The sequence below is a fragment of the Corvus moneduloides genome, chromosome 9, assembly GCF_009650955.1.
Source record: "Corvus moneduloides isolate bCorMon1 chromosome 9, bCorMon1.pri, whole genome shotgun sequence".
Taxonomy (NCBI): Eukaryota; Metazoa; Chordata; class Aves; order Passeriformes; family Corvidae; genus Corvus; species Corvus moneduloides.
The window spans coordinates 20,656,440-20,679,995 of NC_045484.1; the positions used below are offsets into that span (position 1 = coordinate 20,656,440).

A 23,556-nucleotide genomic window follows, 5' to 3' on the forward strand; every position below is an offset into this window, starting at 1 on the left:
TATGAAAATAATTTTCTTAAAGCTTGTTTTTTACCACCTTAAAGTATGAGCCAATCATAGATGTCACCACCTGTTCCCATGCCATTTAATCAATGAAAAAACCCCAAGTTTTACAAGCAAGTGTTGGTACTTTGAAGACTACTACAAACCTAAGGGAGATATGTTTTTATTTGAGATGATCAGCTGCATAGGTCTATCAGAGCAGAACAGTTTCAATGCAAGCCCATTTTAAAACAAAAGAAGTAATGCTCCTTGAAGCAGTGATGAGCAGTTATGTCATCTTTTATTCTTCAAAAATAGTACACTTGGGTTTTTGAAAATCATCAATAAGTATTTCCTTTGCCAGTTCAGCGCCTCTGGGATAAAGTAAAACAGCTTAAATATTCAGTGCTCATGCAAGATACACCAGTAGATTGACACTACTACACAAGTTTCCAGATCATGTATTCAGCTTTATTCTGTTACACAACAGTTGGTCTTCAAATGCTGGAGCACTATGGTAATTCAGCTTTTTCCTTTAGTTGATCTTTCATACATTGATTTCTTCTTTTTAGCCTTTGATACTAATTTTTGCATTGAGTAGGGAACTCTCACAATTTGAAGGGTGTTCTTATCTGATGCAGGAATGACAAATCAATGCACATCCTTGCTTTCTTTAGTTGGCCCCATCAGAGAAAGAGATAATGCAGTAAGAAAGTTGAGGGGAAGAAAGATTCCAGCTAAAGTAGAGCATTAGTAGTCATCAGCTAGGAGACAGAAAAAGGGTTAAGAGAGACAGGTAGTTAGATTTTCATAACAGGAAAGATGCAAGAAGACTATTTGGGAATTAAGCAAATTAAAATGCTAGCTCTTACTTTCAATGGTGAGAATACAGGTGCTAGCAGCTGAGCCTCTGTTGTTGACTGCTTTACACATATATTCTCCTTCATCTTCTGGGAAGGTTTCTGGCAAGTAAAGGCAGTAGGTTTCTCCTCTTTCAATGTATTGATAGTCCTCAGAGTCCTGCAACATTTCCCCTTCAAACCACCATGTAACTTCAGGTTTTGGTTCTCCAGTAATTTTAACTGTAAATCTCACTGGCTCGCCATCAACTACTGATGTGTTTTTCAGTGACTTCTTGAACCAAGGAGCTCCAGATCGAGCTTGATCCTCATCTTCACAAGTAGAACCATTAAGAATGCTTCCCTCTTCTTCTTCTTCCTCTTCCCTTTTCTGTTTTAAAATAAGTTGATTTAGAGCATATAAAGTGGCAATAGCACTATGACTGCTAGTGATAACATACTTGATTACAAGTTACTGTGTTTCTGAGAAGGGGAAATTCCACATCTGTCCTCACTATGTAACAATGCACCCAATCTGGATATGCCACAGACAGTAAAATGCATTTTAATGAGGCTGGAATGTTAGTGTAGAATACAGGCATGAATGTCAATTCCATCTTCACGTTATTCAAGGGATGACATGACCTTTCTTCGCAGTGTCTCATACTCTTCTGCAAGTGTTCAGGCCAGGTTGGATGGAGCTTTGAGCAACCTGATCTAATGGGAGGTGTCCCTGGCTACATCAGGGGATGTAGATGATCTTTAAGGTTCCTTCAACCCAAACCATTCCTTCTTATTATGGGGAGTATGTGAAAACACCAAAAGCAATTTTATATTATTGCAACAATTCCTAGCACCTGCTAGAAGGAGTAAAACATTCCTTTTTGTATCTGGTAGTGTTGCCAACAGTGGTAAGCTAAGTTAAATGACACTTACGACTGGAGAATATTATTTTGCAATTTATACCTTCTGTAATGCTGCGTCAATTTCTTTTTGTTCAAACTGCATGCGTAGTAATTTCTGTTCCTCAATCCTCCTCTGCTCCTCTTCTTCTCTGGCTCTTGCCATTTGCTCAAAACGAGCCTTCATGTTTACTTTGTGAGTAAATGGAGCCTCAGATTTCTTGGCTGGTGTCACGTCTACGTCATCATCCTTGGGGGAAAAAAATAATTAGAAACAGGACTTAACTGTTACTTATTACCTTTATCATATATATGATAATAAAACTAGTTTTGTGTTCCCAGAGGTTTTTTTAACTGAGCAAAGCTACACAGAAACGTGGGGTTTTTTCAGAAGTTTGTTTAATGAGTGTAGGGTAAGTCTCGTAATAGTTCATCTCAGGGATAGGACAAGATTTTGGCAAAAGAATTTCACAAATCATAGGTAAAAAAAATATTCCTAAAGTTTTATTGATCTAGAAATTGAGCACTTCCTGGCAATTGTAAATCCTCAGTGACTGGAGTTTTATGCCATTGATATGAGCATAGGTTCAACACCTAACATGGTTGACCTCATGAAAACAATTCGTGTCAATCACTAAGTTAAAAGCTCAAAAATAGGACAGGCTTTGAGCTGATGCTGAACTGACTGTTGTGGAAAAGAGCCAGAATGGGGCTCAGATCAGGCTTGGTACCGTTAAAATTTTATGCTCCGTCTACAAAAGTTCACACTGGGCTCGTGGATCACAGGCCAATTTGTCGATGGGCTACACTGACAGCTCCATTTCTTGGGGTTTCCCCTCTGAAAAACTCAAGGTTCTCGTCTGAAGTGTAGGGAATGAGTATACATGACAGAGACTTGATCTTCAAATGATATCGTTTGAGTTTGGTAATTGAATTTTTTATTCAATTCATGCAGTAGAGAATGAATTAGGACTTCAGAAGGAGAAGCAATTCAAGTGATGATTAATAGGTAATTCTCAGATACAGATGTTTTAAACCCTCAGACTGGCAGGTTTCAGATTAAGATGCTGAATTGAGGGCTTTGAGCAGAAAAGCAGATCTCTGCTTGACCAGTGACTGATAATAAACTGGTGCTGTTTCTTTTAGGGATGCTGAGGTGTGATATCCTTAAGCATCCAAAGGAGGGAAGAGGAAAGAAGGGAAAACATAATTTTGGAAACAGCAAAATTTGATGAAAGCAGCAGCATTGCCTACTCCTGGATCATTAGTGTGCTGTCCTGGATCATTAATGAGCTGGTTAAGTGTATCATTAACATACACAGAATGGAACTTACCTCTTGAAATTTTTCAGCTTCCCTTTCTCTTATTTCTTCATCCATTGCTCTTCTCTTTGCTCGCTCTTCTTCAATCTTCTTCTGTATTTCTTCTTGAGACAATTGTCCTATTTTTTCAAACTTGCTTTTTAAGTTCTTTGCCTGAATAGAACCGCTTCTTTTTAGCTTCATTAATTCTTCATATTCTTTGCTTAGCTCAAAAGTTTCAGACTCTTCTTCCAGCTGTTAAGAAATTATAGAATGTTTAAGATGGAAAATGCCCTCGTTATTTTTATTACCTGTTCTCCCCACAGATGGTATAATTCAATACATTACAGTTCTCTTAGTTATTTGAAATCAGTACAGAGACCTTTCCCCTCTAATTTATTTTTTCCTTGCTATCTCATGATGAATGTGTTTGTATCATAACTAGATAGAGTTTAAAGTATCTTGCTTGAATATGCCCTTTGTTCAAGGGTGGCTGTCAATAAACTGCCCTTCGCAGACTCAGAAAACCAGACACTGACCAATACAAAAAACTTGCTTACCCAGAATACAGAATTCACTTCTATTTACTTGCAATATGAAGTAATCCTCTAAAATACAGCTGTTTTGTTAAATAAAAAAATACTGCCTTTTAAATCTTTTTTTAATTCAATAAAAAGTAAATGACATTTCAGGATGTCGTGGCTGGAAAAGAAAGGGCAGTTGTGGGTCCTGCAGTCAAACCACATCTGAAGTTAAAATTACTGATATTTTTCTCCCTCCTTTTATGACCTCTGACTGATTGTAAAGATGTACATGCATTTTAGCTGGATGTCCCTGTCCCTGCTTCCCCAGGATTACTTGAGAACATCACAAGCTAGAGACTTTATTACTTGCTCAAGCTTTGCAACAAACATAATAAATTAATGCAGTTCCTTAACATTCAAAAGGGAATAATAAAGAATTGCCACCCACAGCCAAACTGAAGTGTAGAGTTCATGAATGTGATGTTTTGAACATTGGGGATGTAAAGCAGATTTTGTGTGTGATTTTTAAAATCATCTGTGACAGTCTTCAAACCCTTGATACCAATCATAAAAAAGTTGAGCACATTGTACTTCTTTTCTCATTAGATAGCACAGTATTTCCCTGTAGAAAAGCAAGAATTTTTCACTTTCCTACTTTTATTTTTGTACTGTCTTTTGGGAACTAGGTATTTCTGTTATCCCAATATCATAAATACTATCTAATCATTTTAGTAATACTCCAGAATTTTCAGAAATTACTGCAAAACCAAGTTACACATTTGTAACTGTAGTTACTTCTAAGGTGGCAAGGGATAAACACATTTTCCTGGTAGATTAGTGATAAAAATATCCTTATATACAATGTTTTAAAAGTAAGGCTTTCTATTTTTCTTTTCCTTTTTCATAATGTTGACTGTATTAATTTAAAATTCCTTTTAAAGGAATTTTTATTTACAGTCTCAAACTTTGAGATTTTAGTAATAAACTGATCTATTTTATTTTTATTCAGAGCATGCTTAACGTATCGTTTGATGTACAAACCTGTCCCATTTCTTGTCTCAGCTGTTGAAATTCTTGCCTTTCCATTTCCAACTTTTGCCTACGCTCTTCTTCTGTGCGCCTCTTTTCTTCTTCCATTTTTTGTCTCAGCAACTCCTCAAAATTAATTTCCAGTTTACCAGGTATGAGAGATTCTTGAGAAAAGGTTTTAAACATTCCTGGTGATTCATCATCCAGCACCTGCTGGAAGTTCAGAGCATTAATTATATCTGTGATGAAATCACAGCACTATTCAGACACTTCTGGTACTTAAAGATAAGGGACTGCTTTGTTACATCTGCTCCAGTACAGAAAGATGCACTGTGCCAATGTGGGTATTCCTCTAATGTTGTGGGAGGGAGTGATTTGGGGGGGGTTGTGTTTGACTTTAACTAAATGCTAAACTTTTATAATGAAGATGAAGGTGGTTTTTTAAAAAGCGGTATTTTCCCTCTGCGTGGGAGGATGCCCTCTAAATGGACCTTTAGGACCTGAAGCAATTCATTCTTGTTTACTTCAGACTATCATTAGACAAAATGTTTGTGTTAAAATGTCATTGCTCTTAATGCTGAAGTACATTTATCTGTAATCTTTTTTTAAGCATTCTGAATTACATTCCTGTTCTAAAGCAGTATTAGTATTCCCATTAAGGATAACTGAACAGAACGTTCAGAAGAAGCTCTTCTTTGTGCACAAATTGTTATGCTAAGTTTTGTGGTCAGTTTATTGGTTTATACACCCACCTGCAAGGGTTTCCTCCTTTCGCTATCCTTGTCTGGCTTCAGAGCAGGGTTAGGCTTGGTTGGCATTAGGAGCAGCTGGCCTATCTTTTAGAGTAATTCATAAGATAGTAGGGCCTAGGAAAGGCAGTTTTCATTACTTCCAAAGCAGGAAGTATAAGAACTAGTATTTTATCAGATGGAATGTGTTGAAGTACTAAAATACGAAGCTCAAAACTACAAAAGCAGCCAGTAGTGACAGTGAGTTATGCAGGAATTTTTAAAGTAAGTTTGTGATAAAACTTAAATTAATGTATGTTTGTGCATGTAACTATATAAACTTATTAACAGAGATTGTCTCAACAGGAATGTTCTGTAGGTAAAGGTGAAGTGTACTGATCAGGAGGGTGATACGGCTTATGGCACTATTTAATCATGTTTGAAAAGCCTTGTGGCAAACCTGGAAAAGCTCAATGTGCCCTAAGTTGTAGGCATTTCCAACAGCAGTAATCAGTTGAATGCTGAAGTAATTAAAGGGGCAGCATTTCCATTTGAGAAAGTGTTCTGACTATAAAGGGACAGAAAATAGACATTTGGCACTACTATTTATTTATTGCTACTTACTGCCATTGTAACCCACACTTTTTAGTGCTATTGGTGTCATCTTGGTTCATACCACCCTCTTGACTTACTTTGGCCCATATCTTTATTTGCCATAGTTCTTTCAGTAGTTTTTTAGCCCAATTGCACTCAAATTCTATTCACTACAGCTGTAACTCAGATTTTCCCTCTGAGTAAGCTTACAATTAGACTTCAGCACCACCATTCCTTCCATTCTTCATCTGTTTTGTGTAATACGAGCATATTTGTTGAAATTGTGTTGTGGAGAAGTGAAGTCAAAAAAGAAAGCTGTAAACTCTTTCCTGAAGTGAAAACTTTAGTGATGCTGCATGGTTTTTAGAAGCTACCTGTCACTAAGTTAGCAAAGAAACATGAAAGGCTCTTGCTGGTGATGCATTAGTTCATGAGCTCATCACTTCAAGAACATACTGAACCTGAGTGACCAGGAAAAGCATCAATTCAGAATTTGCCCATAAGTGCTTGAAAGCTGTGCTTGTGAGCAAGCACTAGCAGCTGTCTCTGTATTTCTGACTTAGTTATGAAAAGACAGTGAGCCACCTTCTCCCTGGCTAAAAACCCAAAGATTCAGCTGAGTTGTGTGATGTACAAAACCCCTGTGATTAGGTCGGTAAATATTTTAGCCATGCTTTTTTTTCCTGCAAAGTGGAAATGGTTGGTTGTGAGAACTATTCCTGTAACAACCATGGTTTGCAACACAGTCAGCAAATATTCAGAGGGCAAACGGGGAAATAATTTTTTTTATTTGTGCTAAGACAGGTTGTTTTTGCAGTCTCTATTAGAAAAGTACTGTTGGGGACGAAAGATGATTGCATCAGTGTAAAAGTGATCACACTAGTCCTGGGGAGCATGGAAATAGCACAAGGAAGTGTGAAATAGGGAGATCCAAAAGAGGTGGCATTTGTGTTTTCCAGCCACAATACTACCATTTCTCTGTGTGTATACTTCCAAAACTAAATTAAAATGAAGGAACAGTAAAAAGTTCCTAGAATAACAGCTTAATGTACATTTTTTACTGTCTTTAAAAGAGAGGACTATTACATTTTTAAACATTTTAGGACATATCTGCATTGCTGCTACATTTTGTAGCCATGGAAAATAAGGAAAACTGTTACAAGTAGTAGAAAATGTAGTATTTGTATTCAGGATGCTACTTAACAGAGAACTTTCAAGTACATAAATGCTGAAAATGTATTTCAGTAATTTTTTCAATTACAAGCCACTTTCACTGTCTGCAGGTAGAGTAGTCACAGTCTCTGTGCTGCATCTGATGGATTGAACCCTGTTTCTTTCCTGGACAGTTGAGTTTAGTTTCTTGCTACACTGAGGCCAAAAAAGACTTTCTCAAGAAAGCAGGAAAAAACAGAAGCAGCACATACTTTCTGTGCTTCCTTTAGTGCTCTACTGCCTTTTCATAAAAATTGTAGTGGCAGAAGTCTCCAGTAGTATTCTTTTGTTTTGGGGGTATTTTTAAATGTTTTTAGGTTCTATTTTCTTTCTTTGGAGATACAGACAGACACTATTTTTCTGTACAGTATAAAACTAAATTTATATTGTAGCTTCTCTAGGTAGTCTTTCAGCAAACAGGTCTTATCTTTGGCCCAATTTCCAGGCAGAGGGAGCCCTGCCAGCAATATGAGTACTCATACAAAGTTTTCATCTCGCTCACAAGTATTGCTTTGAGTGATTAAGAAAATGTTATTGGGCATGCAGTTGGTCTTTCCCAATTCAATCACAGAGGGCAATGGAGAGAGATGCTACCAGATGACTGGGTTATTCCACAGTTCTAGATTGGCACATCCTGCCTTGCCTTTTGAAACAAGCACTACTTAGTTCTAGTTTATATTTGTGTCATTTAATACTGTATTTGCTGATGTCCACCAAGAAGTAACTGGCTTATACCCAAAAGCCTGCTGAATCTTGGAGGGGTTGGAGTAAGTATGAAGACCACAGTTTAAAGCACTGTGGCTGTTTTTTTTTTAAATATAAATAATAGTTGCCACCCTCTGAAACTGGGCATCTTTCTCTGCTTTCAGGTAGTGTATGTGAGTCCTAAGCCCCTGAAAATTTGTCTCCAGTACAATCCTAACTCACACTTTAGAAGTCCTTGCATATGACAGAAATCTGTATTTGTCAAGGGAAGATAGTATTGCAAAGTGTTCTAATGGTAAACACCACAAGTTATTTTTTGTTTTTCTCTGAACAAGCATTAAAAACATCAAGGAGCTGGGTTCAACCTTCTTAATTTTTCCTCCCTAAAGAGCCACAGATTTGTGGCTCTTGCAGTGAGCATTGTACTTGCAGATTTGTACTTGCAGTGAGCATTTTTCTACTATGCCATTAATTGTGATTTAGCAGTGAGAGATGATTGGTGGACACTGTCTAAAGGTAGGGAGATAAACATGGAGATATAAAAGAATTTGCTCTCCCAGAAAAATCCGAACCAACAAACCCTTCTTGTGAAAACGTTTCACTTCCCAAGTTTGTTTCATCTAGCATAGTAATACTCACTGGATATAATACCTGGTTTTGACTAAATTATCTGAAATTCTCTCTAGGCTTTCTGTGAGGAGGGATTGTTCTCTGATGATTTTGGGTAGTTTACCCTATTACCTTCTAATAAATAGTAAGGTGAACTAATTAATGAAGGAGTGGAAGCATGTATTCCTAACCTTTATTTAAAGCTTTTTCCCAGCTTCTTTCCAGTTTGCGATTTAGGTAAAAATTAAAGTTTGTGCTAAACCAAAATACCATACCATGTTCTTCCTTGCTTCAGCAAATGCTCTTTTCTCCTCTTCTATGCGTCGTCGTGCATCCTCTTCTGCTTTCCTCTTTTCCTCTTCTCTCCTCTGTCTTTCTATCTCCTCAAAACTGAGTCTGAGTTTACCAGGGCGGAATTCTTTAACAGCGTTTTCAGATTCTTCATCACCACCTTCATTTATCTTAAGGAGAATAGGGAGAGGAAAACATAAAAAGCATTTACCCGAACAAAAAGATATCCTTTACAGTAAATAAATACTCTATTCCTTTCTGATCTTTTATAAATACTGCTTTCTCCTTGGGGGAAAAAAAATGTATCAAGAGTTAGGTTCCTATGAGAAACATTTTAATCTTTGTTTTAGCTGGGCGGGGAAAAAAGAAATTTTCAGTGTCCTACATGCAGCTTTTATAATTTTAAAAAATCTGTTGAGTGTGTAATTCAAAGAAAAATGTGTTATCAGGAAGAGGCTGGACAATTAAGTACATACTTTATGGTCTCATTGTTGGATCATTTACTGTAAATCACTCTCTATTCACTTCATTTACATCACTTTCATAGACATTTATACCATCAAGTCTTTTTGTTTGTATAGAAATTGTTTTCATCAGTGCACCAGTTAAAGAAATGCTGTAGAGTCTTATAGCAAAACTGAATCAATTAGTATTTTGCTGTTATTCCAGACTGAGATTTTTGTTTCTTTTCCTTTTAGACATTTAATCATCACTGAAGGAAAGGAATTGAGATACTCTGATCTCTTCACTATAGCTTCTGTCCAGTGAACACTCACCTGCTAAGAGAAGCCTGTGGTTTGCAAACTGCAATCAAGAACCCCTTTCAGAGGACATCCCAGAGTACTTTATCTGTTAGTGGAGGAAGTAGACTGGGAACTGTCAGAGTACTGATAATCCAGATCTCTATACTGTCAGCAGCCCTGGGACTGGTAGGTGGGGTAGCCCATTAGGGAATTAGAGAAATCTTTTATTTTATTTGAAATTCATAAGGGAAAAAAATTAAAGAATTGAAGAAAATTAACTGCTGAATTCTTAAGAAAAATGTTTACTTCAAATTTTGACAGCCACTGGTCGACAAGTACAGCTGCATGTTAGAAAATTTCTTTTGATGTGGAGAATTTGTACATTATTTCACATTACTTGATAAATAAATGCATTAACATAAGGAAGAGAGATGTGAACTAATGTTCAGTTAGAACACCTAAGTGACTTCATGAAGTTCACTCTCCTTCAGTTTCTTCCCTCTTCTACTTCACTAGAATCCTTTGCCCGACCCCAAACAAAAAGGAAAAAAGTGCATTATTGACATAATGGCAAAGTTATTGGTGTGAAACAACAGTGATTTATTGGAGGTGGAGATGAAGAAGTAAACAATTTGGGCATCTGCCTAAACCTAGAACTCTCTCAATATGGACCACTTGGGAATTCGTTTGTTTCAGCTTTCTAGAAGTTCTGTGGTGTTGGTTTGGTTTGTTTCTGTAGAATATAAATGTTTTGAATGTTTTTGAAATATAATCAAAACAGTCATCTAGAGCTGTTTTTCCAAGACTGTTCATGCATAATTATACTCTGTTGAAGCTAGCAAATTCCTATAAATAATATTTTCCAAGTTTTTATGTAAGATTAAAATCTCATTTCTTGTTAATCTTGTTTGTATGTGAATTTTGTATGTGAATTAACAAAGTCATAGTGATCATGACTGAACAGGGGAAAAGTATTCAAATACTTCAAAAACGCTATTGGAACTGGAGTATGGTAAAGTGAGGAAATACAGAACTAAACTATCTGGTTATCTTAGGTTAATACAAAGTGTATGATTCCTTCAGTATGATCAAAGAACAAACTATAGTGAGGTCTTTTTATAGCTGATCTAATACAGCTCTGACTTATGATAAAGAACACATATGGAGGCAGTTTTCCAAGTAATATAAAACAGGATCTGTGAGCTGCATTTCTGACAACTGGGGGGACTTTATCTAGTAATTTATAGTATGTTGTTGTTTATGTCAGTACATACAAGAGAGCTGATCTTTTTTAGCCTTTCTTCATAAGAGGAGAGTTGTAATTGATGTATATCTTTATCACATTTACAAATAAGTATGGGGATAAGAAATAGCATTCTGTTACTATGGAACATTTGCATCAAAAACTGGTTACTGAACCACCTGCAGCACTACTTCAGAACAAAACAGCCAGCTACTCATCTCCTTGAAGGCTTATAGCTTAAGATATTAGAGAGTGTAGATAGAAAACCTACTACGTTGCTGACAAAATCAAAACACCTGTATTTCTTGGGTTTACTGAAAGAATCTCTAAAGTATTATGCCAGTGTGGTTACTGAGTTAGAGCACAGGTCAAAAATGTCTTTCAACAATTCATTTTTGGACTCTTAACAGTTGGAAATAAAGTTAAGGAATAAGAAAAATGAAAAATCCCATACAGGAAAGAAAGCAAAAGCATATCCTATGTGCAAATTCTGTACCAACATGAGCATAACTTGGACTTACCATTCGCTGTCTGGCTTCTTCAAAGGCCCGTTTTTCCTCTTCCAAACGCTGCCTTGCTTCTTCCTCTGCTTGCCGCCTTTGATGCTCCTGTCTTTGTCTTTCCAGTTCTTCAAATGTGACTTTCAGCTTACCAGGAGACAGAGGCTCTTGAGTTTCACTGTTTTCATTTTCACCCTGTGTAAGAAAAATGAAATGGTCGTATCTTAAGCCAATAAATATCTATTATATAGGTGGTTGTGGATGACTGGTTTACCTTGACAAATGAAAGGCACTTGGATTCCTTAAGGAATTGGTTTTGTTCCTCATATTTTAGCTTCATCTCTTCATCCTGTGTCTGTCTTTGTTCTGCTCTCTCCTTCCCTGTGTTCTCAGAGTTTATTTTCGTCTTCCCAGGTGTCCTGGTGCTTTTTACAGGCACTACTGTAACTAGCAGTGAATCATCCCCTTCCTGTCCAAAAAGATATTTATTATATTTTCATGAAACTTGACTTCTAGATAAACTCATTTCTTAATGAAATTGATGTTTTAACCTGTGTGCACAAAGCTTCCAAAAGATTTACTTGTGTTGAGTATTAACCACAAGAATAAATCTATCTGCCTGTGGCAGTCACTAGTTTTCTTCTAATAGCTGAAGAGTATCAAGACTGAATTATATTTTAAACATAACTGCTGGCAAATTCCTTGACTTCTTTATAGATTTTCATTAACAGTTAGCTATAAGAACTCAAGGTTTGGAAAAGAACAACTTTGAATAGACAGCAATTGTAACCACACTCTACTTCCAGTCTTTACATTTATTATGTAAATGATAATAAACTGCGGCTGGAATAAGCCAATACTTCAATAGAGAAATATATAATTTTTAATTTCTAATATACAATTTGTCAGGTAGAGTAATTGTTTTTTGAAGGATGTTGCTGCTTCACATCTATTTTTACAACTTATTTGCCAAAATATATTTTACCCATATTTTTTCATACTGTTAAAACTGGATGAAATTGGGGGTTTAGGTTTTTTCTTTCCAAAACTGTAGTAGGAGTGTGATTTTCTTGTGTTAGTGAAAGATAATAGGACCTTTGGTCCCAGCTTTTGAAATTGAACATTTATTTGCAAGACTTAAAACCCATATGGTAAATTAGTAAAAAAATTAAAAAGGTTACTGAGTGAGGTGTTTAAACATCTGCATATTGTCAGAATCCCCCTTTAATTTCAAGTTTAAGGCAAAGAGCTTTTAAGATAATTCTTTGCAAAGCCAGAGGACTTAAAAGTATCATTCTCAACAGATATCAAATAATTCTGGTGGCTTTGAATATTTACATTTTAGATGTTTTTAACTAACCACAAAGTATTCATAGTCCAGGCTCTGTTTCAGACTTCAAGATACTGATTTCAAGTACAGATATAGTTCCATAAACATTAAAAATTTGTTAGCTCCTTGGTTGAACTTTAATTAGGTATTTATGTGCTGTTTTCTAAGTTTTCCCAACCCAAATTACAATAATAAAACAAAGTGAATAAAAATGTAGGTGAACATTTCTTTAAAAAAATCTGATTACCTCAGCTGCTGATTCAGTTCCCGTATTGTTAAAGTCATCAATCTATTAAATGAGAATTTCATAGGATTACATTAATTTGGCTCTTTGCCTTAGAGTTGCAAGCATAGAACTGGAAATGCTTTTTGTATCAGTGATATGTATGTAGCACGTAAATTCACAGAGATGGTAATGACAGAACCTCTGTTGGAATACTTCAGATAGGTCAGCTTGTCGAGGAGGAGGCAACAAGACATAAAACATCCCACACAAAGTCTGCTAAAGCATTCCCAACACAGTGTTGAACCAAGAACAGTACTTGAGTTGTCCATTCTTCATTTAAATATTGCAGAATTGTGTAAAAAAAAGAAATGTTTTAAAAAAATCTAAAGCAAAGGTATTGATTATTTCTGATTCAAGTGACATTGTCTTCCCCTCAACTTCTGAAAAAAGCCTAATGCTGTGCTTACTTCCTATGGTGTGTCTATGTTATGGTCTAAAACTCACACGGTTTTAAAAATTCTATGTGTATGTACTTCTGCCTTGCAGGTTAGGTTAAATACATGCTAGATGCAATGCCAATTAAAGTACAGTTTTAACAATGTTAGAAATTCTAGTAGAAAACACTGTCCAAGAACTGACTTCTCCTATAGCACTGTTTTTCATTTCTTACAACAAATTCACACCTGAATGAAGTACTACTATAATTTGGTTAAATAGAAATTTGCCTGTGTATTTAGTCTGTCATTTAAATGTTTACTCTTACTGTAGTATTTGCAGCACTGAAGAAAACTTGCAAAAGGAATTAAGTTTGATATCCATTCACAAAATTCTACAAAAGACAGAATTTGCTTTACTGGCATCAATGAAAGTTGGGAGTCTGTTCATATATATATATATATATATATATATATATGCAATGATGATTCACAAAATGGCAAAGGAATAAAACATGATCTGGATCTTCATGATTTATGATTTTTACTGCATTAGTACTGCATTAGTGTCTTCTCATTTTTGCCTGCCAGTGGCATTTTCTACTACTTCTTGCTTGCCTTAGTTCATGTATCACTGAACTGTATTCACTAATTTATAAGCAAAGGTTGTCTAAAGTAAGAGTTGATAAAATCCAAGAAACATTTTCAAATTAATTTAGTAAACTCACATGCATATGACAACAAAATTTGTGCCTGGTTCCTACCAGGTTTATGCCTGCCCAGTTTCATCTGTAACTCAATTTTAGAGCTTAAAAGAAATTTGGTACTGTAAAGAAATGAAGACTCTCTGAACATTATAGCTCACTTCCACCCCACTGAGCATCTCCCATGTAAATCATGGAAATCACTACTATCAGAAATCTTAAGGTCTAATCTTTCTGATCAATACAAAACATTTTTCACGTTTTTTGTAATTACATCCTGCCTGTTGTGATCAGATGAACGTACCTCCTGTGCCTTTTTTGCTAATTCTCTTTGAATTTTTCTTTTCTCAATCATATCTTGTTCAATTCTGCGCTTTCTTTCTTCTTCCGTTCTTTTTCTTTCTTCTTCTTGCCTTTGCTTCTCCATTTCTTCAAACTTGCCTTTAACAGTTCCTGTGGACATGAAATGCACAGCTGAGCAGTTCCATCTCATACTTACCCAGTGAACTCTGTGGCCTTGAAAGTCAGGCCTCTCTTACCTATTAGCTTTGGAACATAACCCTTTTCTATTTTAGATAGTTTGGTGTCATCGTCTTCATCAGATCCAAGCAGTTCTTTCATCTAGTTGATGAAACACAGAAAGAAAACCGTCTTTATAACTTAAATGAAACCCCAATATTACTGTCTTAAAATAATGTAAATAGATTTTCGGATATAATATTAAGTATTAAAATAACATAAAATATTAGCAAAGAAAATAACCTCCTGCTTTCTCCTGTTCCATTCTCTCTCTCTAACATATTGTTCTTTTCTTCTTTGCTTTTCATCTCTAGATCTCCTTTGATTTCTTTCTTCCCTTGCTTTCTGCATAGCTTCAAATTTATCCTTTACATCACCCTTGTGAAGCTTGGGCACATAGGACTTTTGGACGGGTTTAGATGAAGAAAGCAGAATCTTGGTGAAGATATAGAAGAAATGAAGATAAGAAAAAGAAAGTTGAAACAGATGGATAGAAATAATCTGATAGCTGGATTAGAAAGAATGTAAGAACATAAACCAGAAATGCAATTGATATTTTGAACTTTGTGCCACAAGCCATCATCAGTTAAGCATCATTGTATTTGTTCATAAACAGTCATAAATACTAAAATATCCAAAACAATATTCAGCATTATATTAAACTATTAAATTAGATACAGATTTATATTGTTGCTTTCAATCTTAAGCAAACACCAAAGAGATTCTCTGCCCCTAACATTTAAAAGAGATATAAAGACATAGATGTATAATACAATATGTATGGGAGTTTTTCTGCAACACGTCACCAGCCATCTGTAGTTTTTAAATAAGCAGTAATATTTCTTAAGTTAAAACTTCCAATACATTATATGCTTACTTTTTTACTATTTAGAGAAAACCAGAAGCCCAGTGATTTTATGTTACGAAGTGCAAAGATCACTGGACTATCAGGGCTCTGATGCTGATATAACAAATGGACACTGCTTTGCCAGTGATTACTCTGTGGGTGTCCAAACACCAAAGGTTCCCGCTTTCAGAACTACTGTGAAGTTTTCTCTTTTTACAGTGATGACAACGGGAATGTTCTCAATAAAGTAATACTGAGAAAACTGGCTAAAAACGTTCCATGTTTCATATTTTTCCACCTACACCAGAAGTTTTTGTTCCTGCTACTCAGTAAGTCTATATAGAAGAAGAAAGTAGCCTTGTATATTTACATTTTAGAATCATGCAAATGTTACCCAGAATTTCGCCACCAACATTTAAAGCTTCTTCATATTTCGTTGCCTTTATTTTGCCCTCCTCCTCCATGTTTTTCTAATAAGAACATAATTCACATATTCCATCAATCTTACGCTACTTACAAGTCCCCTTTCATTGTCTAAAAATAGTGGCAATACCAGCAGACTTCCAGAATAATTGTCTATTACAATTATTTCTAATTCTTATTTTTGCAAGCATCAGTTGTAAATTATTACATTGCCTTGATTACTTTAAAATTGGTACATACCTCAGTTTTCTGTGCAATGTCATTCATGGTTACTGTATTGTGCTCTGCACCTGGTGTGTTTAAGATGGCTTTCAGTTTCTACCTGAAAGAAACAGTTGTCATTATATTCCTTTCTTTTCCTTTTAAATGATGCTTTAACCATCTTCCTGTAAATAAGTTTGCATAGGCTGAAATTGATGTATCACAATTTCACTTGGTCCTCTGAGGCTTTTGAAGACATGAATAGGTTCTAAGTATGCCACAGTAATTAAAAGAACAAGCTTATGATTCACTATTCATGCTCATAACTCCTCTGTATAGTCCTAGGTATTGGGTTTTAATTTCTATTTAAAAAAACTAACAACTTGGAGCCAAACTCTGGCTGCCCTGGCTGGTTGTTGCAAAACTGCTGTTCCCGGTGCTCAGGGCAGCAGAAGGAATGTCCCCGCAGCTCCGGGCCGAGCTGTGAGCCGGGGCTGCGACTGCCGGAGCTTTGCCAGAGCTCAGGCCAGGAGCCCCCGGCCTCCCCGCGCTGCTGCTTCGCCCTTGTGCGGCTGCAGGAGGAGAGATGGGCCGGGGGAGCCACCTGCGTGTCACTGCCGCAGCCGCATCTCCGGCCCGCGGCAAGGCTCTGCCCTTCACCCAACGCACGGCTACAAAGTAATGCTTTCCCTTCCCCGAGGGCTGTTCTCCGGGGAAAAGTAGTGCTAAAAACTATGAAATGGGATAGGTAAGCCACATACAGATAAAGTATTTATATAATTTGTGATCTGGAAATTGCATAGCATTTTTTAAAGGAAAATTGTTAGAAATTTTAAAGTACACTCTTTACTAGGAAACTAACAGAAAGGCACTTTTTCTTCTTTTTTCTTTTCTTTTAAACTTCAGATCTATCAGAGCTTGTGAGAGGAAGGAAATCATGACATGACTCCAGTGCTACTGCTGTCCGTATTGTATCGATCCTCTGAGTCCCAGGAAAGCCTAAAAACTCAGTGTGCCAAACATGGTAAAAATAAGGGCTCAAAGATTCGAAGGAAAAATGCTGCAAAAGTAGCTTACCACTGGAAGGGACTTCTCACTTGTCGTTTAGAGGAACTGAAGTCAGGGATTTTCATGATATGGAAAGCTAAACTCTTACTCTTCAAATTCTCTAATTCTTAATTGCAAACAGATTATGAACACAGAAACATTTATGTGGTTTTAAAAATAATTAATATTAAGAGTTGTTTTCATGTAAACTCTTCAAAAATACACCAACATCACCAATGGTCACCAGCACTGCTATAGCTTCGCAGATAGAATGGGATTCTAAGATATCTTGGGATGTTTTTCCCAATGAAAGCAGTCACAACATATGAAGCAAGAGCATTTAGCTGCCAACGCTTGCCCTGATTTACAAATTCTAAACTCTTCAAATTTGGCTTCAACAGGGATGTTCTGGAGAGCACTTTGGTGTTCCCTTTCAACAAGTTAGTATGGAAAGTCACACCACCCCCACACCACTCCCTCATTTGTAGACTGATAGGAATCCAAGGCATCTCAGTTTCTCACTTGTGAACACATGAACATATAATCACTAAGTGGCAGTTCCTATTGAGATTGTTTCAGGTCAGCAATAGCATGTTAGAATTGTGTGGAGTCTAGAAAGGCAAGTAATTGCATCAGCATTCTGTAGCCTCAGGGTCCCTATAGGCTTTACCATACACTTGTACACTGTGCAGGATTTGCACATCTTTATAAGCTTTAGCTGATTTCTATGCATATAAGTAAAATCTCCACTGTGATCAGTATAACCTTAAAACTACTTAAAATCTTTTGACTTCTGTATTTTCATAAGCAGGTCTTAGAGACAGTTCTCTGATCTCTTCTTTTGCTACTCCGTTCTTTTAATGGCTCCTTCCCTACTTGGGGCTGGCAACCTTTAGCCTTGTACTTTACAAACAGCAGCTGACTCAAAGGTTTACTGCAGGAACCCATCAGAAAACAAAGGATTGTCATGAGCTGGTGCAATCCTTGCTCTGAAGTAGCCTGGGACATAGAGACCTTTTACCCTTGACATGGGGCTGGAGCAGAGAAGGAAGACTCAAAGATAATCTGTCACAAGAAATTCTGTTTCACCTCAACACCTCAAGGTAAGGTTACCACTAATCTTGACCACAGCAGTGTACCCCCATAGACAGGGCTACATCCTAAAGTCATTTGAAAACTGACTATTCCAAAGTCTGGTTTATTACGTGCAATTAATTGTAAGAAGATTATATTCATGAGTCAAGACTTTGTCTTGAACCTTTCTGATAGCTCCAATTACCTGAACCTCTTAACAGTGGGATAACAAATCTCAAATTTTCCCTAAAAGTGTGAATGTTGGAAGAAATTTTCTTTGCAAATTCCTGCTGTCTGAACTTCCAAAATAGTGCCAGTCCAACAGGTTGTGGGCCTTCAAGATGGCAGATATATTTCTGCCATTTGGAATATTGCCATATCTGCTATTACTTTAGGCTGCTTTCCAGTTCATTGGCATCACTAACTCTTAATATGTTTGAAGGTTAGCCAGCTGGCTCTAAGGCATTTTGCCTCTACAGGTCATCCTACCTCCACCTCTGATGCTAAAAGATATTGATACAAAGCACCAGCGCATTGCTAAACATGATACCACCCATGTTTCACTTTCATCCCTCTCCATGGCCGCTAAACCTTGAGCAGGACCAGCAGCTGGACCCTGCCTCAGGCACCCCTCAGGGCAGATGAGTCATTTCCGATAAAGACGATACAAAATCTTTAAGAAAAAAAGAAGCACTCCTTGAGTTTTGGGTTGGGTCTGTGAGGGAGTGGCCACAGCTTCGGGAAAAACCATTGTGGACTGAAGCTCCTTTGTATCTGCCTCACCATCAGGAGAGGAGCACAGTCAATGAATTGGTGCTGAGAAAACCCAAGTGGCTACATCAGAAGTCCTGACACCTACAAATCGTGGAAGAACAGTGCCTTCTTCATCTGCCAATAGCTTTGCAAAAGTACGCAGTAATAGATTTTCCAACCCAAGAAACCTTGACCTACTAATTCTCTTTTAGATGAACTAGTTATATTTTTAAGTTGTGCATTTATATATGTATGTATTCTTGTTTTGTATTTTCCCAGAGTTCAACTAATAAAAGCAATTCTTATTTTTTGAGACAACACAAGTCTTCCTGTTTAGTTTCTTACTTCAGAAACTATTTCTCCTATTACAAAGCTGTCCAATCTTAATATTCAGTCTCATCTTTTATTTCCCACCATCAACATACCTCAGCAGAAGCTGTAAGAGCTCTTCACTGAGGCTTCCCACTCAAAAAAAACCCCAGACTATAATTTTGAACATGACCATGACCAAAAAATGAGTTCAGCTTGTTACCCTTTGCACACCCAGTCTCATCTGACATCCAGCATTCACCTGACGGTAGTGTAATTTCTTTTCTCTCCACATTTTACCTTTCCTACAATTAAATGACACATCATTGATAATGTTGGTCTGGTGTTAAAATGTTTATACTGAAAGTACCAGACTACAGGGCCCCTTTGCAAGGTCCACTCCTCAAGAAAAATTTGACTTGCATCCAGTGATCGATGGTTGTACCTCTGGAATTGGAATGAAGAGAAAATGCCATTAGACTTGACTGGCTGTAATGCAGAGAGGGATCTCTAAGTTCAAGTGAAAATTTAATACAAACCAGTAATGCATAGGACACTAGGCAGCAGATTAGAAATATTCTGTAAAAAGATAAATTACTGTTTTCAAACATCTTACTCATTTACAGTAAATAGACAAGCGATCACTTCTGATATGTCTTGGCCTGTTACAATCATAGCACTTTTTCAACTTTTCATGCAGCCTCCCTAAAATTTTATTTCAGGCAAAAAAAAGTCAAAAAAGAAAACCATTCAGGGGACACAGAAAGTTTGATGGCTCACAAGTCCCAAAATCCATCTCCTTAAATTTAATTAATTTCCATTTCTGAAAGCAGGTCAGAGTCCTCAATTGATCAAAAAAAGTTGTGCAGCTTTAACCAGATTAAAAAAAAACCTTCCCATAAATAATAAAATTCCCTTTCTTTTAAAATATTCTTGTTTTTCAGGGGCATGATAAACATCCTCACATGAGACACAAAAAATACCAGCACTTCCCTGAACTGAACACCACTCTTTACAATAGGAGTATGAAGTCAGGACTTTAGAAAAAGGTCCTGTTCCTCTGTGATTTCTCCTTTCAGGAGGCCCCCTGCTCTCCTACTGGGTACTGTGAGTTATAAATAAGCCCTTCATGGCACAGTCTAAGTTACATTTACCATCTGTCTCCTCTTTGTGATCTACTTGCAGGGAAGACTCCATTATACAAGAAAACCATACTGTGAGAGTTGGAAACTCACTACTTGCAGCCAAAGCACCAAGGAGAGGCAAACAGTCCACAGCATTGAAATAGTTAACAAAATATTAAACAGAACTGGAAAGAGGAGGGGAAATGGGCATCATTTATGTCCTCCCTGTAACTGGTCTGGAATGACACTACCAGTTGTTGTACCAAATTACAGATCCTGAAGGAGATACTAAAATTATCATGCATAGGGGAAGATCCTGAGCTGGCATCAACCATCAGCTCCACTGAAGCCAGTGAGTTATGACAATCAATACCAGCTGTCTAAACTTCACAGTTTGTATAAATACAAAATGCAAAACTACTTCCACTCACTAGTATTTCCTTCATTAAGTCTTTACAATTAAAGACCAGAATGCTTACCAACAAGTGACCCAGATAATTTAATTTCGAACACAATATTTTCCTCAATCTTTGAATTTATCACACTTCAATATTTATTGAGAGTCCCATTTTGTTGTAGAGCAGTCCTTGCAGGTAGGGTGTCATTTATAAAAACACACTTCTTATGAAGGATGCCTAAGTTTTATATAGCTATAAACACTCCTAATGCAACAGTGCCATTCAGCCCGACTGTTAAAAGAATGTAATCACCCTTCTCTGTACAAATGGTCTGTTGATTCCTTACTCTCTTCACATGCTATTATGGGGTACACAGGCTCCAGAGCAAATGTGGTGGGAGTTCAGAGACTGCTCTGGTAATGGGGAAGTCCTGCTGGGATCTTCTGGCCCATGATTTCATGTTCCATGGTACCTGCTGATCCTAATTGCAAGTGGCATTAAATTGTGAACTGAGGTCTCCAGGACAAAAATCAGTATATTCTGCCCCACACCACAGTTCCTCCATTCCCTGCTGTGTCACGGCAGCTGAAGATGAACCATTTGCTTTGTTGACTTCACTGACAGGACTTCAAAGATCAAGGTAATCCAAATACTGGACATGAGGCGCTATTGCAATTTGTATCTTCCCTGCTGACAGGACACAGCCTTTCTGCCTCTTCTCAGAAATGCTCTTGGCCAACCCAGACTGAAGCCAGGGTGGTCACCCAGAGTGGTCATGGCCCGAGCTCTGCCTCCACCACAAAGGAGAGGTCTCCAGGGCTTCCTAGAGATACGCTGCTGCTTCCCCTTGAGCAACCCCACCGTGCTGGTGGTGCTGATGCCTGTAAAAGCTGGATCATGTGTACCACCTTCACCTGAGCAGGTATGGGTGCCTTTGGTGCAGGGGTCACTTCCATTGCCTCCTGCACTGCTCTCCCAATGCCAGGAGCTTTCCCCACTGCCTCCCCACAGCCAGTCTGACCACAAGTATTCCTTACTAATGTCTTAAACCATCTACACAGCTTTCATAGTTCACCAGACTGTGCTTTCTACATATACCAGTCATATTCACATACTTCTGCATGCTCCTTAATTGATGCAGTTGGCCCTCCTATGACTAATTATAATTCATAATTTCATTTCAGTGCACAATTTTCTAGGAGATCTAATGTCTCTTAAGACCTGAGATCTAAGGTTGAGTACTATGTTTTCTACCATACTTTCTGATTAATCTTTGAAATTCTGACATGCTTCATTAAACACGCTTTTTTCGACATTTGTTGGCTAAAAAGAAGCCCTTATTTACCGAAAACAAACGTGATAATAAATAGTTTGCAAGCTGTCCCAGAAGCCGAATATTTTCTTCCAAGCCACTCTGTTTTACCGCCATCACTTCAGGGTGAAGCAGAACCAATGGACGCACTCAGCGTGCCCTCGCTGCTGAAGACCACACCAACAAAACTGAACTCCTCCGCATGTCGACACGCGGTTTACGAAAATCGGGGATTTATGGGATTTTAAACTAATTTTTATGAGCCGCACATCACCCACCGCGGGTCCCTCACGCCAGGGCGGGACGGCCCTCCCGGGCTCCGCGTCCCCGGGGCCGCCTCAGCGGGGCGGCGGCGGCTTCGGTTAAACCGCTGCTCAAGCGCCCGGCCCCGGCCCCTGCCGGCACCGCTCCCGCTCGCCTGCGGCTACACCGCCCCCGGGCGCTGCCCCTCCCGGGCCCTCCCCGCCGCCGCCCGGCTCCCGGCGGAGAGAGGACACGGCGCTCCCGCCGAGGGTCCGGCCGAGGGGCGCCGCGGGCAGCGGGGCCGGGCAGGCGGCCCCAGCCCCATCCCCAGCCCCGCCGCACGCCGGGGCAGCGGGGCCGGCGGCGGGGAGGGGAGCGGGGCGGGGGGGGCCGAGCCCCGTTGTGCCCCTCGGCGGCGGAGCTGCTCTTACCTGTGCGCTGCCCGCGCTGCGGCTCGGGGCGCTCCGGCGGCGGGCGGGCTGCGCTGCCGAGCGCCCCTTGGCTGCGGCCGCCGCTCCGCCGCTGCAACTTTCCATAAAAGTCGCGACGCGCGCCCGGCGCCCGCATTCCAGGCGAGCCCCGCGCCGCGGCAGCTGGCCCGGCCCGGCCCGGCTCGTCCCCGGCCCTGCGGCTCAGCGCGCCGTGCCCGGCCCCTCGTTGGCCGCGTGGGGGGGGCAGCCAGCCAGCCAGCCCCCCTCCCCGCGGGCAGCAGCCCGGCCAACAGGCTAATTTTGGGCTGGAAGCAGCACCGAGCTATAAATAACCGGGCCGGCGAAGCCGCCGTTTTGCTGCGCGTCCCTGGCCGCGCCGGCCCTGCCGCAGGGCAGCGGGCGAGCGGCGGGCGGGGGCTCCGCGGGACGCACGGGGGACACCGAGACCCACCGCCCGCAGCCGCCGCCCGCCATCGCCCTGCCCGCGCTGCTCCCGATCACCGCGGCTTTTCCCGGCCACGGCCCGGAGCTCCCCGGCCCGGTACCGGCGGGGCTGCCCCGGCCCGGCAGCCGCGGGTCAGCCCCACTCACCGCCGCCGCAGCCCCGGCGCGTCGCTCCCCCCGGCCCCGCACGCAGGGAGCGCTCCGCTGCGCTGGCTCTGCCGGCCCGCGGGGTTTTATACCTACGGCGGTCCGGTGCCGGGTCGGTTAATGGCACATGGAGAGCGATCAACTAATAATAGTAATGTGACAGTTCGCTGATGGAGCGGGGAGGAATCTCCCTAGTGCCAGACGGCGAGAGGCAGAGCGCGGTGGCTCAAAGCAGCGCCTGTCGCTGGGAACTTCACAAAGCAGAGACAGAAACGTGATTTTATTACATCTGAATATATTCCTTTTCCTGCTTAAAGATGACTTGTTTCCTACATGTTCAGTTGCAAGGTTTCCAGTGCAGAATTTTCTTCCTATCTCTCTTGTATTG

General features: G+C 39.4%; 2 protein-coding genes across 23 annotated transcripts in view; one reads left to right on the forward strand and one right to left on the reverse strand.

Moving 5' to 3' along the window:
* FUBP1 (far upstream element binding protein 1) overlaps positions 1-15,527 on the forward strand; it is a 39,469-nt gene extending 23,942 nt beyond the window's left edge. For 6 of the 8 annotated variants that reach the window (XR_004241866.1, XR_004241867.1, XM_032118514.1 and 3 more), the window contains one exon: positions 9,415-10,361. Coding sequence is in view for 5 of the 8 variants with exons in the window: in XM_032118514.1 (XP_031974405.1) it covers positions 9,415-9,432 (18 nt within the window). In the remaining 3 variants the exon portion in view is untranslated. Of the gene's footprint in view, positions 1-9,414; positions 11,133-14,729 lie in introns of those variants that run through there. The other 2 variants (XR_004241865.1, XM_032118507.1) reach the window with 2 other exon arrangements.
* Positions 265-23,351, reverse strand: NEXN (nexilin F-actin binding protein). 15 transcript variants are annotated; one of them, XM_032118496.1, is made up of 14 exons: positions 23,261-23,351; positions 15,926-16,007; positions 14,659-14,850; positions 14,436-14,517; positions 14,201-14,349; positions 12,780-12,821; positions 11,477-11,671; positions 11,224-11,397; positions 8,701-8,886; positions 4,590-4,790; positions 3,058-3,279; positions 1,788-1,973; positions 855-1,212; positions 265-746 (listed from the first exon to the last, which is right to left on the reverse strand). In XM_032118496.1, exons 2-14 carry the CDS (start codon positions 15,950-15,952, stop codon positions 733-735), a joined length of 2,028 nt encoding a protein of 675 aa, XP_031974387.1. In that variant the 5' UTR covers positions 15,953-16,007; positions 23,261-23,351; the 3' UTR covers positions 265-732. The 15 variants fall into 15 exon arrangements, with proteins under 15 accessions (XP_031974387.1, XP_031974389.1, XP_031974391.1 ...); XM_032118498.1 differs by lacking the exon at positions 23,261-23,351 and adding an exon at positions 23,169-23,241; XM_032118500.1 differs by lacking the exon at positions 23,261-23,351 and adding an exon at positions 23,169-23,187 and having other exon boundaries at positions 15,926-16,003.
* Positions 23,352-23,556: the final 205 nt, after the last annotated feature.

Excerpts from the sequence above, each read along its gene's own strand:
- NEXN (XM_032118496.1), bottom strand. The coding sequence starts at position 15,952 with ATGAATGACATTGCACAGAAAACTGAG. Across the intron at positions 14,518-14,658 it reads GGAACAGGAGAAAGCAGGAG|ATGAAAGAACTGCTTGGATC; the intron begins GTTATTTTCTTT and ends TTCATCAACTAG. Across the intron at positions 14,350-14,435 it reads TTATGTTCCAAAGCTAATAG|GAACTGTTAAAGGCAAGTTT; the intron begins GTAAGAGAGGCC and ends TCATGTCCACAG.